Source organism: Cadophora gregata (assembly GCF_030347475.1).
Source record: "Cadophora gregata isolate MNR1 chromosome Unknown scaffold_1, whole genome shotgun sequence".
Classification (NCBI taxonomy): domain Eukaryota; kingdom Fungi; phylum Ascomycota; class Leotiomycetes; order Helotiales; family Ploettnerulaceae; genus Cadophora; species Cadophora gregata.
In genome coordinates, this window is record NW_026695924.1 from 2,405,951 (window position 1) to 2,422,418 (window position 16,468).

Consider the following 16,468-nt stretch of genomic DNA (forward strand, 5'->3'; position numbering starts at 1 on the left):
GATGGACAGGATTGATTTAATCACGTAATGTGTAGAAGTATATTTGTATGTTACTCTTCAAGGTATCGCACTACTCTGACCATTTTCAACAGTTCAGAATTAATGTCTGGGCCGCGGTGTTGACTGCGGTGTTGACGTCTCGCTTAATTCGCCAAGCTGCACTGTTCCAGTTATGCCCGCGAAGCAGGTCTTTCTTCGAAATGTTACGCTTTGAAAGGGGCTTTCAAGTAATTATAAATTTCGCCTTGTCGGAAAAACAGACCTGGTGCAACGCTAGCCCGCTGTCACAATAGCTGGATCCTGTGCCCAATCGTGCAAGAGTGTGTTTACCTATTGGTCTTCCTCCATCCATTCCCGTTTTAAATTCCCTTTCTTTGCCGGAACTGAATGCGAGACGTGCGGATGAACTAAGTCACTCCTGATAACTTACGGATCCCCAATACGGCCCCCAAGTACGTACCTTTCTCGTGTCGGATATCAAAAGTAGAGACATGTTGATACATGTGAATTTAGCGCCTTCTACTCACTATGGAGTATAGAGCATGAGAAGATTTTGAGGACCCCCCCTCCCTGCTCTCCAATTCCACCCTTTTCATTTTCGCTCACTGGTAGCAGAAAATCCCCTTGAATAAAAAGTAAAGTCTTGTAGAAGGTCTCTTCACCGAGGCAAAATAACAATTTCAACACCTCCCCATTACTATTACCAATTTCCTCATCTCACTTCCCCCCTCTCGACGACAAGCAACGCCCCCCAACCGCTGGCTGATAGCTTGCCTTCAGCGCACTCGGCTTCCTCTCCTTCAAATCCAACAAGCACTGACCAAACAAGCCATTCGCCCACGAGAACCACTGTCTCGTCCACTGGCTCTGATTGAACGAGTTGATCGACTCGTGGATCAGGCCCAGTCCGTCCGTGCTACTGACAATCTCCTTCAGCGTACTCTCGATCTCATGGGAGTCGCCGGTCGTGAAGATCCGGATGATGCTTGCCATGGGCCAGGCTTGGCCGAAGCCGGCGTGGGGACCGCCGATGCTGGGGGGGATTAGCTGAGATATTGGATGTGAAGGGGAGGAAAAGTTGGGACTTACGCATTGATGACGGGGCCACGCATGAAATAGGGGTTGTCTTTGCTGAGAACGTATTTTCTGGTATTTTGGTAGACAGGGTCGCTGACGTTGAGGTAGCCGATGAAAGGCGCTGAGAGCAAGCTGGGAATATTGGCGTCATCCATGCGATTTGCTACACCGATTAGAAAACGATATACAGTAATCATTAAAACTGGAAATACCTGAGCCGTATCCATCAACTTCAAACGCATAAACCTGCCCATACTTTGGATCATTGACGATACCGTACTTGGTAATAGCTTCTCTGATTCTGCCTGCGAAATTGTGCATGTGGTTTGCGAGATTTCTCTGGTTTCCGATGTTGGCCATAATCTTGGATGCTGAATCTAGGTAGCGCGAGTACATCATATTGGCGGGGATGAAGAGCTGAAAGATCGTGCTATCCCAAAGTCAGTTTATGGTTTTACAAACGAAGAGAAAGCGAGACCTACGAATCATCACTTGGACGGAACGCCGACCGGACCAAACCAGTTCCATCTTGAACTGGATTTCCGCGACCAGAATTAGAAACAGTTTCCGTTGCACTCGTCGTGTCTCGCAACCACGTGTATGGGCTCGCATTGACTGAGCCATTCGAGGCGTAAGTTCCGATGAGAAGAGCTTCCGTGGTGGAAATGATTGTATTAACTGCAGCGACCCATTGGAAGTTCTTAAAGAACTCAATGTCGTTGGTAGCTTCGTAGTAATCGGTCGAAATCTCGAGGAACGCCGCGAGAGAATCCAACTCGTATTTACACTCGAAAACGGTCTGGGTCGAGGCAGGAGGTGTAAAAACATCTGGTGTCTGACTGCCCCAATTCCGGGAAGGTCCAAGGCCAGATTCGACGGGAGGCTGGAAGGAGTTGCAGTGTGGTGCTTCGTTGATGTATCGAGCTTGCAAGTTTATGACTCCTCTGTACAAGCTTGCAAGGGAATCATAACTTGAGTTTGCTTTGAGCAGAGACAAATAGCTCTGCATCTGATTGGCCGAGTCTCGCAACCACATTGCCTGGAGCAGTTAGTCAACACTCAAAATCTCCCCGCCCTCAGGTAAATCAACTCACATTAATATCTCCCGTGATCAGAAACGTCAACTCCTCCTTCGAATTATTCGCCGCAAAACCCTTCCACTTAACGGCCGTATCCAACGAATTTGGGAACGAATTCTCAAACAATCGATACAAATCGGGATCCTTGATCACAGACTTCATACTCGTGATCGTATCCTCCACGATCGAAGAGTTGAACGTCCGACATGCCGGTGCAGGTCGCATGTAAGAGAGCTGATATTTGCCCGTACTGAACGGCTCGTGTCGCTGCTTCGAGTAATCCGCGTAGTCCGGACATTGTGCTTGAACGACAGCCACAACCACGGCCGTAGCCAGAAATCCCGAAGTGAATTGGAAGCCCTTCATTGTGCGGTCTACCAACTTCAGCTAGTTCCCAAGTAGATGAAGATATTCGACCGGATACTCGTCGTCGAATGAAGGAGCTTGGTTTCAGCCATTTCTTTCGCTCCCGAACTTGGGCTCGGCATCTTATATATACGTACAGAGAGAGGGGGATCGTCGGTCAGTCGTCAGGTACCCGCTACCCCGCGCTGATTTGTTGTCAACACGCTAATTTCCGGTCCTCGTGGTCAAGCAGTCTGTGAAAAAGTTTGCTACAAGGCGTGATGGGCGCCGGTACTACGTCGCAGGACAGTTCTCCAGCACCGAAATGAGATGTGCTTAATTAGAATTTAGGTTTTCGGAGCGCATGATCGGCCCTGTCGGGAAAGAACTTGGCTCTCCTATGTTTAGACAAACGAAAGAGGAAAACTCCTTGCAGCTAGAAAGTCAGGGGAACTTACAGTATTATTTCTCGATCTACGTAAACTGTAGGTGGTCCGATGTCTCGCTTGAATTATTTTCAAGCCGGGCACGAGCCCAGTCAAAAGGAGAACATGTGAGTTTCCGCCCTGCAAATCTGCGAGGAAAGTACCTACCTTATGTACTTTAGTAGCTGGATTTTGCAAAGAACACTTTTTCTAGCCGTGCACGCTTTACCTAATATTACTTAGGGAGGTGGATAGCTCTAGGTTAATAGTAAAGTCTCGCGTAGCTTTAGCGTAAAGCTTTTGTATATAGGTTTGAAAAGTGTTCTTGCAAAACACTTTTCTGTTTACCTGTTACAGTTTTTCTGTCTGTGCTCGCTGACTAATTACAAGTTAAACCGAATCTAGTAATACGAATATCGGCGAACAGCTACAGCTTGTAAAGACGTAATTAAACCTCGGTCCCTGGGAGGTCTCCACACAACCTTTCCTTTTATAGCCGTGTACGGCTAGGAAAACTGTTTTCCCAGAAGTGTTCTGCACTGTTTCTGTGCTGCAAAATCCAGGTAATTACCGCACTGATAGTCTGGACTCACATCTGCAGGTCAGAATTGGCAATGCTATAAAGTTTCCTCTGTATACGATGTAGTAAATTTACTGAAAGGTGGTATATGTTGTAAATAATATCGTGTCCAACTCGTGTCTGTCATCAGTGTCATGCCATCCTCGCCCATTAGTCTTCCGGATCATAACTCTAATACCCCTATTCACACGTTTCCCACGGATGAGCGCCTCGGTACCCTGCCCTGGCCCATATTCAGGATATGAACCACCCTCCGCCCTCCCAATTTCCAGGAGCATACAGAGCGTTCCTCTTCAATTCGGAATACTTGATTCCTTTCAGTATAAAATCGAGTCTGCCAAAGTCAATGGGCTTCAAGATCCATGCATCGAATCTAAAGTGTTCGGTTAGTAAGGTTCCGTAATTAAACAAAGAGAAACGAAACATACCCAGTTTGTATGTAATCAAATCTTTTACTCTCCGAGAGCGAGGCCGATACAGCAATGATCGGAACTCTCGGTCGGATCTTTTTGAGCTCCTGGAGTTCTCTCTCGAATATGCGGATCATTTTGGTTGACATCATTCCATCGACCAGTGGCATCTGCAGTTCATAAGCACTTGTCTTCGACACCAACAAAGAAAGTGGGCTGCTGACTTACCTGTATATCCATCAAAATTACATCCACTGAATGCGGATTCAGTGCGAATTGATCATGGCATTCTTGCCCATCATTCACGTGTTCTACGCTATGCCCCAGTTTCGTAAGCCTCCTAATCAGGAGCCTTGCATTGATCGGGTTGTCCTCTGCAATGAGTACAGAAAGAGGATCCCTCATATACTCTGCTTTGTCGCCACCCATATTTGGGAAAGGATATGTTGACCGCGACGAATTTCCATGGCTAGACATTTCTCCACTGTGAGTGTCCGGCGGAGCTGGAAAGGCTGGATCCTCGTGCGGCGATGGCACAACCGTCTCGTTCGGTAGAGAGTTCGGCGTAGCTTCCGCTATACCCTCCATTTCCTGGCGAGGAGATGGCACAAGTGGCGTGCTACCATTGTCTGACAGGGCCTTGAGCAAGGTCGGCTCTTTAGCTTCAAAAAGAGGGCCCATGGGGACAGATTGACCAGGTTCCTCGATGGCATGCTGGAATGGTACTTCGATCCCGAAGATAGTTCCTTTCCCAAGCTCGCTCTGAACTCTGATTTGGCCCTTCATGTTCTTGACATACCGAGCGACAACGGCAAGACCAACTCCCAGAGGCTGGTCATCTGACAGGGACGATGTCGATGTCACTTCACCGGAGAGATTGTCTTCGTCGATAACTTGTTCAAAGTCCTGGAACAATTCCTGTAAGAGAGCCTGTAAGCATTTGGACTTGTGCCGGAGTACATTGACTTACATCTAGCTGACTCTCACTCATGCCGATTCCAGCATCCTGAACCGTAATGCCGATGACAGAGCTAGTTTCTCGAGTCTTGATCGGTCGAATATCCACCTTGATCCCACCTTCGATACAATGCTGGAAGGCGTTGCTAACGACATTTGATAGGACCTGTCGAAGACGAGAAGCGTCGCCCTTAACCATCTCGGGTATGCCCTGATGCGTGGAGACTGTCAAATCCAAATTCTTCCTCATCGCTTCTTTCCTGAACTGGGTAATGACGTCTGATACCGTAACTCCAAGGTCGAAAGTCTCATCGGGAGAATTTATGGGGCCCTCTTCGGCTTTAGTAAGATTGAGGAGGTCGTCAATCACGTATATGAGGGATCTTGAGGCTTTGTGTGCTTTACCCAGGACATCTCTGGTAGCATCGTCGATAGGATTTTCAAGTGCCATTTCAAGATAATTGACAATGGCGTTTAGTGGCGTTCGAACTTCATGTGAAGAGTTCCTGATGAGGAGCCTCGTCATTCGATCGTTCTGGCCGGCTGCATCCTTCTGACGCCATATCTCAATGAACCTGCCATAAAGAAGACTCAGCACCCCAGCTGTCTCCAGCTGATCTTCAGTCCAGTCCTTACTCAGCCCAGCCACTGTCTCGGTCCATCTTTTGAAACTCATTCTTGGTTCCAGGTATTCGGTTCCGGCCCTCTTGATTTTCTCGTACGGGTTGCCAGCCCATCGGATTTCACGAAGCTGCCCCTTGCGAAAGAAGACCAGGAAGTCATTACCCCAGACATTCAGTGGAATAATCAAGCATCCAGATATGGAATTGATGCCGTGAGGATACTTAATATCTGGGAAATCCTGTTTGATGTGTTGCGAAGCGAATACGGTCGTGAATCGGCGATGTTGCAAGTACGCAAGCAGGGCAAGCGCTTCTCGATATGGCTCAAGTCTGCCGATAGCCCGGGCTTCGTCGTGAATGCTGAGGAGCCCAAAGTCTGCATCAAATACTCGTAGCAGATCCGCTGACGATGCTGCAATGAAACCTGCAGGATTCTGAGTAGGAGGAGCCTTCTCAGGTGGTCTTCTTGCCTCAAGGCGCTGCATCATGAGAAGTCGTTGGATATTTGTTGCTGCACACTCGCCGATGTTTCGGCAGAGTTCACGCACCGGGAGGGGAATCTGGATACCTAAATCTCCATAACCATGGCAGGCTACCAATCCCCAAAGATCATCATCAATCACGATGGAAACCGACATAGAAGATCGAACACCCATGTTGCCCAAATACTTGAGATGGATTGGTGACATAGCGCGAAGATACGAGTGGCTAAGATCCAGGGGCACTGAGAAAGCTTCCGCATCGCGACACACCTAAACGGTCAGCACTGAGCGAATGGACTACGATTTGATGAAAAGATAATCAAGAGATTCTTACTAAACGAGCTGTCTCCGCATCACGATCATAGAGAATACGAATCCTATTGATCTTGTACAGTTCACGAGCCTGTTGAGGAATATCAGACGCTAATGCCACATGTTAGATACATGGTGCCCCTCCCCCCCAAAAAAGTCAATGGAAAACAGTACCTGGAAAATGGAGACCTATAGAACGAAGTTAGTGAGACGCCCGAGATACAAAACCATGAAGCAGGAGTACTAACCTCTATACAGGTCCAAACTTGCTTGAGGATTAACGAGTTCCGCTTCCACACACCCGTTCTTATGGACATCGAAGCGGTAGAACATCACTCGATGGAAGCCCGTCAGTTCCGAAATGATGCCCACGACAAGATCTAAAACATGCTGTACAGACTTGGCTGCTGACAATTGCTGCTGCGCCTGTATCATGGCGTTAAAAAGATTCATGGAAGAGACACCAACCAGTCTCTGGTGTCGCGAGATCTGGAGGACTCTTAGAGGAGCGCTCTCGCGAGTAATGCTCTTGAGTCGCTCCTCAGGATGAACCTCTAGATCGATGGTTTGGGTTGGCGTGTCAGGTAATGTCTTATCAGGAACGTCCGGATGATAGAACACATCTGAGAAGTCCTCGAACTCCAAGATCACCAGATCCTTGGTTCTTTTCGAAATATGGAGAGCACACCAGAGCCGCTTGAGGGTTCCATTTGGCACGATCAAGGAGACATCGAATATGTCGAGATGTGTATCCTCATTGAGCTCCTTGGGAGTTTCGTGGAGGGCATGCTCGACCTGCGCAACTATATTTTCGCGAGACTCGGCATCTAAGATGTCCAAGAAAGATTTGAGATTGAACAGTTGTTCAGGAGTGTACTCGAGTACCCAACGAGAATTCTCGCTCACGATCCGGACCTCAAGATTCTCATCCTTATCGTACTTCAAAGCCAATAGAACTCCATATTGTTGAATTGCCCCTGGAGTATGAATGGGCTCGTCCTCGCATCGGTGGAACTTCTGGCGCGAGGGGTCCGATATGATGCCTGGAAAAACGCCTGGCGGCCTGGTAGTAGCGGGAACTAATTGCGTTCTCTCAGTCCTCTTCCTTTGGAATCCCAAGCTATCGTTCGACTTCGATAAGTCTGCTTCGCCTTCATCGGAGGGGAGCCTGCGAAGCGTATGGGATGGTGGTACTGGCGGGTATGGCGGAGGAAGATATGGCGATCCAGCTTCTTGATCCTTCGATTTCTTGACATCGGTCTCTTCCTGCCCATCAATCGCGACCAGCTCTTCTGCAATTCTGAAGGGTAAGTCTATCGGATCAACATCTGCCGTAGCATTCTGCACATTCTCGGGTCTGGGCGTCGAGTCCGCGTCCCCGACCAGATTCCTGATGGGAAATACACGTTCAACCGCAAAGTCTTCACTTGAAAGGAAGACGACAGGCTTTGAAATGCCCGGAATATTCGACATCCTCTAGCATTTTTGACGGCGGAAGTCTTCGCAGGGCTGAACCCCCTCGTCGACGTTCGGCCAGTTTGCGCAAAGGGTTTGAAGATGGTTCTGGAGCAGATGGACGAGGTCGAGCTTGCTGAGGTGGGTGGTAGTGGTAGTAGTACCAGCTGTGATGTGCAGCACAGAGGCGAGAGAGGATACCTAGAGGGTTCAGATCGCAGCTGTGGCTGAGAGAGGAGAGTTTCTGGTGGCAAGCCTAGCCAGCCTGCTCGAGGCGAGGAAAATCAGGCCACTTTTCGCTTGAATTGTGACAGCTGCAAGCCTGCAAGGTGAGGTGACTATGGATCGTTTGTGCAGCGATTCATGGACACCATCGGTCGATGGCGATTGCGCATTGAACCCTGTATGTCAGAGAGGCGCCTCACTGGAGGGGTCGCTTTGCTTTGGTTGATTCGTTGCCAAAAGAGATCTATGGGGACTTGAGTTGGGAAACATTCTGATCTGATCTGATCGAAAGTTTGGAAGTGAGGACATCTTGCAGAGGGTCAAAGGGCTGCATGCAGACTCTGCCTCACTCTCATTCTCATTTGAGAATAGCCATACACGGCTGGTTCGTTGCCCCATTCTTGGCATATCGCTCAAGCAACTTCTGAGACCGAGTCAAGCATCATAGTAATCTCCATCCGAGTTTTGATAAATGCAGTCGTGGACAGATGCGAGTTCAAAATCCCATGGAGGGATTTATTGACGAGCACGTGGCGTCGGATCTTCCCTCGATAAGGTACCTGCCCTGCCTACCTACAGTAGGTAGGTAGCTCCGGCACTTTTAAGCCAGGTAAGTAACGGATTTCACAAGGAAAGGGAAGTTAAATATGTAATAATTAAAGCTATTATCGTTATTAGATCATGACGAAACAATAGATTGACAAGTCGAATGGCGATAACTTCTTGCTCTTCCTCTTGGAGTTTGGGCATATTAAGCAAGGTGGCGAAGAGTTCCCTGCTCCCACCAGCCCAATGGTGTGGAGCAGAGAGAATTGGGTTTGTTGACCCTTGTGAAGCTGAAGATGCTTGCAAGCCGATGTATTCCCGCGGTGAACGTTAATCATAAAATACCTTAGGTATCATCCAAAGCCGTAGAAGCGAGGAAGCCCCGAATACTACTTAATGTTGAGTTTCATTCTTGTAGATCTCTCCTTTTTTATATACACCCACCATCTGGCCCCATTTACCTTCTACACATACATGCCACCTCTAAAACATAGTTCGAATGTGACAAAATGAAAACCAATAAATCCGATGGTATCGCATTACTGATTATATGCTTGTAAATGACAAAATAATAAAGAAAGACGTATTTTGTTGCGTGCCGCTGCGCTGCGCTAATGTGACTTTTTATCTGCGATTGAAGTTGAGGTATCTTGACTGTAGAGACGGTCAGCAAGCAATTCACACAGTTGCGATGATGAGAGGAGGAAAAGATAAAGGAATGACTTACACCAAGGAACAGGAAAACCAAGTTACTGCCAATAAAAGCAATCAAGATCCCAAGATCTCTCCAGCGGTTACTAAAGTCAAATCCAAGACCAGAGTAAAACTGATCGCCGACCTTGAAAGCGCAGTATTCGCAAGCGCTGGTCACATTGCTGACAATATAACCCGGCCCGCCAGCCTGGAAGAAATCGGTCATGTACTCTCCGCAGTTCTGGCCGCCGGGCGCAGAGAAGCGTTGGAGTTCTGAAGAGGTGCAAGTTACTTCTCGGCCGTGCAGTTCAGTCACCACCATGCCGCCGATCAGGCGTGTGAACGGGTCGAGCTGGTAGAGCCAGGCGCGCCAGAATTTAGGAATTTGGGGCTTGGGTATTGTGACACCACAGAATAGGGCGAAGGTGATGATGATGAAGGGGTTAAGAAGCGCAGAAATGAAGGGACTGGGTGTGATGGCCGCTACCATCTGACCGAGGGTGACGGAGAAGAGCTCGGTGACGAGGACCATGAAGAATTGGTAACCGGCGCGCGAGCTAGCAGATTGAAAGCCTGGCATGTAGTAGATGGGCAAGAAAAATCCCACGGCGCAGAGGATGGAGTAAGGCATCTCTGCCACGACCAGGGAGGAAGCGAAAGCGAACTGGGAATACATCTTTGAAGAACTCTCCCTAAAAAAAATCATTCGAGACAAGGCGTACTTCGGCTCGACTTGTGCGAGAATCAGAGCGGGAAGGACAGTGACTTGGAAGATGACGAAGACTCTGTACTGTAGAGATTGGCGGGAATCATCGAGGTTGAGATAGGCGAGACCAGTGAGCAGAGCAATGATAACATGGTTGAAGAGACGCGTGAAGCCATAGTTGGGTGAGCGCCAGAATGCTAGGTTGGTTCGCTTCTGGACGACCTTAAGTTGGTGCATGAGCGGCGTTGCGAATTCTCGCTCATCTTTCTTGACATGTGAGGCGACATCCGCAAGTCGTTCCGTCTTCATTTGTGAGATCTTATCTTTGATGTTGGCAAGTTCTGGGGATTCGGCAAAGATCTCAGCCCAGTCCCTGTCACCGACTCGGGCAGCTTGTCCAGCTCCTATGGCGTCAAGCATATACTCGGCAGGGTTGGCGTCCGGAGGACAGTCAGCACCGTGTTTGTGCAAGTAATCAATCAGAACACAGGCATCTTTTCCGATGTCGCCAAAGTATACAGTTTGTCCACCTCTTTGAAGAAGCAACAGACGATCAAAGTTCTCGAACAGTGCAGCGTTAGGTTGATGGATGGTGCAGAGGATGGCTTGTCCAGCGCTTGCAAGCTTTCTCAAGAATCTGACGATGTTGAATGCGGACTGGGAGTCAAGACCAGATGTAGGTTCATCCAAGAAGAGAAGGAGTTCGGGCTTAGCAGCCAACTCGACACCAATAGTGACACGCTTTCGCTGTTCCACAGCCAAACCAGATTCAGGATCTCCAATGATCGCATCAGCCATATCCTCCATTTCCAAAAGACTGAGAATTTCCTCAACGTAAGCATATTTCTCCGATTGTGGCACCTCGAAAGGTTGGCGAAGATCAGCTGAGAATCTCAAGGCTTCACGAACGGTCTGGGTAGCTTCGTGGACGTCAAGTTGCTCGGCATAGGAAGTTCCTCGCTGGAAAGCATTGCCGGGAGCAATACCATCGACAAGGATATCACCAGAGATAACACCAATGTTCTTACGTGCAGCCAGAACATCGAGAAGGGTGGTCTTTCCAGCTCCACTTGCTCCCATGAGAGCAGTAAGCTCTCCAGGTTTAACGTAACCATAAACATTGGTGAGAAGACGGAGTTGTCCAGCCGGAGTCGGAACGTCGTAGTTTAGGCCCTCCCAAGTGAGAACTGCCTTGGATGTGATATTAATCTCTGAACCTTGGACACCATTACCCTTAGCTGCTCTTCGCTCGTCACGCTTAGCGATAAGAGCTGCATTAAGCTCATCTCTCTCCTTGTTGGGCTTCTGAAAGACTTTAGCAGCATTCCCACCCGCACCGAATGTGATCCACTCTCCCAATGTCATGTTGGTGATCAAGAAAAAGACGATCAAAGCGACGATGATTCCGAAATTTCGCCAAAGCTCCTCTGGTCGGTAGGAGAAGCCATCAGTGATGTACGCAGAGCCAGAGACTTGATCCGTTCCGGCGACACTTCCCGCGAGGGTACACACTTGATTGTCGATATTGGTATATGAAGGCCCCGATGGAATCAAAGACTCTCCAGTGCAAGTGAGTGTGAGCCGGCTGAACTCGTTCTCCATCAAAGCAGAAAACCCAAGACCAAGAGCATTAATCCAGTAGATCCATCGAATCCAAACCTTCTCGGACTGATATTGGATGATGTATCCAGAAGTAATAACGAAAAGAGTAATGATGGTTGCTGCAAACTTGATGGCGTAATCGAAATCGGGGCATAGACAACCCACCGTGCGGAAAAAAAGGGTCATGGATAAGTAACCACTAACGATAACGATATAGAAAGTGAAGAATGCGCCAGCATCTCGAACCAGACCGCACATGAAGTAGACAATAATTGAGAACACCAGAATTTGAGTTGCGGAGAAGAGCAGATCGACCAAGATCTGAGCTATCCACAGGGCCGAAGGTCGGTGGAAAGTGTACGCTTTGTGCTTGTTTACGATTGGGCGACCTATCATGGTGCTTGCGAGTTCGGAGAAAGCCTGAAAGGCATTGAAGAGCAAACTGATGAAGAGAAGACCACCACGAGTAAAGGCACCTGCAGAAGTCTTTGGCAAGTTCAACCATACAGTTCCAAGAACAATAGCAATAACAATGGAGGTGATCCAGCTGACAACCAACGAGAACTTGTCTTGCCACTTGATGAGGTATTGACGTTGCATCAATGCCCAGACTTGCAAGTAGAACGGAATGCTGTAGACAGATTTCGATGCGCCCTTTCGCTTACTGTCATGCACAGCAGTGAGGAAATCTTCTTGTCTTTGCTTGTCCTCTGCGATTGACTTTCGATATTGCTCCATTTCGTTGCCGAGGTCAGTTGCAAATTTTGACTTGTTGAACGCCTCTGCCAATGTATCAGGACTGTGTGGAGCATTCTCGGATGATCGCCCATCAGCATATTCTCGCTCAAATTGATCTGTGCAGCCGGTCAAGAAATCGGGCGAAGTCTGACGAGGCTTCTCCTTGAATCCAAGACCTTCAAAGTAAGCTCGAGCTTCACTTACAGGTCCGAAGTAAACTTGGCGTCCAGCATCAATCACCAGGACTTTGTCGAATTGCTTGTAAATGTTCTCCGAAGCTTGGTATAATGAAACGAAGGTGGTTGTCTTGTAAATATTGGTCATAACGCGGAGAGATTTGGCATAGTCCAAGGCAGTCGAAGCGTCTAGACCGCGAGTAGAGTTATCCCAAGCACAAACGGTGCCTGCTGTTACCATCATTTCGGCAATAGAAACTCGCTTTCTCTCACCTCCGGATACACCACGAACGAAGGGGTTACCGACAATCGTGTTCCGTGTATGCTCAATGTTGAACATCTTCAGTAGAGTTGTGATAACTCTGTCCTTGAAGTCTGCTTTTGACATTCCCTGAGGACGCTTTCCTGGAGTCTTAGTGTCCAATGCAAAACCCAGTGTTTGTCCAACCGTGAGAGTGGGGTGATGCACATCATCTTCCTGGTTATACACAGCTTCTCCTCGATATTGTTTGGCGAATGTCTCTGCATCGAATGGACCGTACAGGACCTCTCCGTTCACGCCAGTGTAGCCAAACCGCTGGTTCGCAATGACTTTCAAGAATGTCGTGCAACCGGACCCAGGACGGCCAAGAACGAGAACCATCTCTCCGGGCTGGACGATACCCCGGAAATCCTTTAAAATATTGACCTCCCTGCCTTTCTTGCCCACGCCAAAAATGTTCTTTGCTGTTTCGAAGACATTGAAGAAGCTGATGAACGCATCGGGGAAGGTCCTGACAAAGTTGGTTACTCCTCCAGTTCCCGACACTGTGAGGTTGTCCCAAATGACGCCGATATGCTTAGGTCGAAGACCAGATTCTTGCTCGGCCTAGAAAAAAATTAGCTTTTGAATTGGAGCATTCTTGGAGAATGGCATACATGGTGATTCCCCCGCAGCGTGCTCTCTAGATCAAACGGCTCCTCATCAGTGGTCGAATCCTCCGACGCAAGCTGCTCGACGTCCTTTTCGCTTGCACCCTTCTTTGAATGTCTCGATTGCCTGGATTGTGTTCTCGAAAGTCGCCTGCTGGTTTGGCTTATGCCCGACAACTCCCTCTGCAGTGTCGCGAACTCCTCCTCAGCGGCCTTCACGTCCACACCTGTGCTTGTGGAAGAGAAGCCATGGGGATTTGCGTGACGCACATTCTCCCGCTGCACCTCAGGATCTGCCGCCGTATCAATTGAGGTTCGTGCAGTGCTGTTGGAAATCTCAATTGGCGACTCCTCGAGCGCCTTGGGAGCTTGCTCGTGGTTTCCCTTCTCAGACATGTTGTCGTGCACGACAGGGCGTTCCCCGCCTAAATCCCTGACCGAAGTCTGTTTGGCTGACAGCTTGGGGTATGATAGGCTCCCTTGCTACGTAAGAAATAGAACTGATGTATTATATAAAGAAGAGTACACGCCTGTGACAGAGTCTCCTCAAGAATTGGAAAGAGAGCTTCGGCACGGTATGAAAGGAATGAAGAGGAGCAAAGGAAAGAGTGCTGCTGTGTGGTTGGCGATGCAAGTGGCGGGCAGCTTTGACAATAAACACTTTTTCCAAGGGGACTTTTGAGGTCTCGGTCAAGTCCTGCACAATCCGGGATTAAGATCGGACTTGTCCAAGTGGATCATAAGACGACCATGTACGTAGTAGGTAAGTTTATAATGGCCCTTGTGCTTTTCTGCATTTGCTATTCGTCACTAGCCCTCGGGTTGTGGGGGACGGCGCTCGTGGTGGATTTGCTTTTGCGGAATTGACAATTCGGCTTGATGGAGCCACTTAAGGGTAACTGATAGCCAAGCAGGCACGCTACGCGATTAGTTGAAATGGCTATCTGTGCATTTCCCGAGTCATAATGAGTGGCTATGATTTCTTGGGTGGACGCCTGCGAGCAACGAGGCTGAGGGAGCACAAGGGGAGGGGAGGGGAGGGGCAAAGGCTATTGCTTCCAAATGCTGATCAGAGTAGTCAGACCTCTTCGAAGAAGAGACAGAATGATTGCGGGTATGGCCTCGGGTTTCTTTTGCGTGCCTACTCACAAGCTACTGCAACAGCTGTACTGGTGCTCATGGACTGTGAGCATGTGCAGCAAGGGCACGCCGTTTGAGTCACCAAACATGAGGCTCCACGCGGAGAGATATTCATTCCGAAGATCACGCATCATCAGAGAACTTGGAGAGATAGATAGTCCACTTCGCCAAGCATAGATCCAAGTCACGCCGCTGTGGTTTGAGGACGAAAGCTGACAAAACTTGAAGAGAAAAGCTGACAGAAGTGGACCGTTTGTGCTGACTCGAATCTCGCTAGAAACAAATGAGGTGGGCTGTGGGCAGTTGCAGTGCGGGAATGCTGACAATACGGGTTTCCATTTCGGGGGACTTCGGCCGAACAAGGTTCTCGAAAATCCTGTGTCTATCCGACCTCCCCAGGTATTTGGGCTTTGTATTCTTCGGATACATGATTTGGAATTGTACTGTTCCCTTCTTCTATACAAGCAATCGTTCATTGTAACGAAACTGCTCTTGGTCTATTAGGGTAGGGATAGATTGACCGTCGAGCATACCTGCCCGATTGACTCTTGGCTGCAGCCTCTGAATGATTGAACCGCTCGTATGATTCATACTGACTATCATCAGTCACCGAACGCCACTTCTGTGTTTCCAAATACTCCTCGTATGTACAATTCAGACATTCCATGCAAAGTCATCTCGTTCACTCCGACATCTGGACAGCTATGGTGGAGGGACTGGCTGAGTCAATCGGCAACAACTCTGGCGGAAGACTACCACCAACATTATCAGCCAACTCTTCGCAAAATTCAGCCCACATCTCGGATAGCTCTGTGTAGCTCGGCTGTGTCGTAAGCAGCATCCCGCCTACGTTTGCATCTGCAAGGTCATGTATCACTTCAGCTTGAAGTGATTTGTCGCCAGGGAAGTCATGTATGAGGTACGTGGATCTTGCATGCAGATCCATCGGTGTTGAGGTCAAGACCGACATATTGAACGCCGCCCATTCATTCTCGAAAACATTGACCGTATCGGCCAAATCGTAGAAAGCTCTATCAACAGCTACGCCGGGATTGAACGAGATATGTTGTTTGCCAGGCCCGAGAGCTTCTTTTGCGAAAGTCGTTATGTTGCTCATATACGCCCACGTCTCTTCAGTCAAAGCTGAAGTCGTCTCGTCGAAGAATATGCCTTGAACGGCAATGTTCGGGTTGGTATGTGTCGGCCAAGCTGCATAGCAACTGATATCTGCGAGTACCATCTCGAGATCTCGGTGGATCCAGTTTATAGGAACATATCCCAGGGTGACGACATTCGGGAAACTGTTCAACCCATCGAGAGCAACTTCGTAGTTCTTGTCCGGAAAGACGTTTGCCAGGTTCGGCGCAACAATAACCTGGAAGTTCAGGTTTGGATGTGCGATGATCGATGCCGTGATGTTACTCCAAGACGTCTCGTTATACGGATACACATAAAGAGGCAGAAGCACGAAAGCAGGGTTGACCATCTTGTCGAAGGGCGTGCATATGAACGAAACGTTCACAATATCCACTCTCGTTAAAGGGACCTTCACACCATGAATCAAAACAAGTGGGCGACAATGGGAAAGATCAATAGAGTTTCAACTTCATGGAATTGGCATGGTATTTGCCTATTCGCGATTGCGAAATAATGTGAAGTGCACACGCGTGGGAACGAGAAGAAAGGAAGGACTCAGGCTGAATAGATCGATATCGACATTATGTGATTTAGCAGACGAGAGGACCTGGAACCGGCACTTGCAGGCCATTTTAGTGGATTCAGCTTTCCTCCTATACTATAATTACAACAGTGTCTGTTTATTTGCATCAGTGCGCGTTGTTTCGATATCGAGACAGCGACTTACGATAGACATTGGTCTGATCGACAGAATCTGGGGCAAGCTGGTGCTCGACTGCCAAGACTGTTATTTTGAGGAGAGAATCTCCACACTAAGCAGTCGGAAATGGCCCCGACTCTAATTAATC

At 48.6% G+C, this 16,468-nt stretch overlaps 5 protein-coding genes across 5 annotated transcripts; all 5 read right to left on the reverse strand.

Annotated features, from left to right (window-relative positions):
• Positions 1-717: 717 nt before the first annotated feature.
• On the reverse strand, positions 718-2,522 carry ONS95_000798 (uncharacterized protein; the record flags this gene model as incomplete). Its single annotated transcript, XM_058493971.1, has 5 exons — positions 718-1,033; positions 1,090-1,240; positions 1,290-1,507; positions 1,560-2,116; positions 2,172-2,522. 5 exons carry the CDS (start codon positions 2,520-2,522, stop codon positions 718-720), a joined length of 1,593 nt encoding a protein of 530 aa, XP_058364173.1.
• Positions 2,523-3,740: 1,218 nt separating this feature from the next.
• Positions 3,741-6,185, reverse strand: PHY1_1 (Light-sensor Protein kinase; the record flags this gene model as incomplete). Its single annotated transcript, XM_058493972.1, has 4 exons — positions 3,741-3,879; positions 3,935-4,086; positions 4,145-4,834; positions 4,887-6,185. The coding sequence occupies 4 exons, from the start codon at positions 6,183-6,185 to the stop codon at positions 3,741-3,743; spliced, it is 2,280 nt and encodes a 759-aa protein (XP_058364174.1).
• Positions 6,186-6,373: 188 nt separating this feature from the next.
• Positions 6,374-7,763, reverse strand: PHY1_2 (Light-sensor Protein kinase; the record flags this gene model as incomplete). Its single annotated transcript, XM_058493973.1, has 3 exons — positions 6,374-6,381; positions 6,465-6,479; positions 6,539-7,763. The coding sequence occupies 3 exons, from the start codon at positions 7,761-7,763 to the stop codon at positions 6,374-6,376; spliced, it is 1,248 nt and encodes a 415-aa protein (XP_058364175.1).
• Positions 7,764-9,140: 1,377 nt separating this feature from the next.
• On the reverse strand, positions 9,141-13,739 carry ONS95_000801 (uncharacterized protein; the record flags this gene model as incomplete). The annotated part of the gene is made up of 3 exons (XM_058493974.1): positions 9,141-9,170; positions 9,244-13,299; positions 13,350-13,739. 3 exons carry the CDS (start codon positions 13,737-13,739, stop codon positions 9,141-9,143), a joined length of 4,476 nt encoding a protein of 1,491 aa, XP_058364176.1.
• Positions 13,740-15,165: 1,426 nt separating this feature from the next.
• Positions 15,166-15,969, reverse strand: ONS95_000802 (uncharacterized protein; the record flags this gene model as incomplete). The annotated part of the gene is made up of 1 exon (XM_058493975.1): positions 15,166-15,969. One exon carries the CDS (start codon positions 15,967-15,969, stop codon positions 15,166-15,168), a length of 804 nt encoding a protein of 267 aa, XP_058364177.1.
• Between the last annotated feature and the right edge of the window lie 499 nt (positions 15,970-16,468).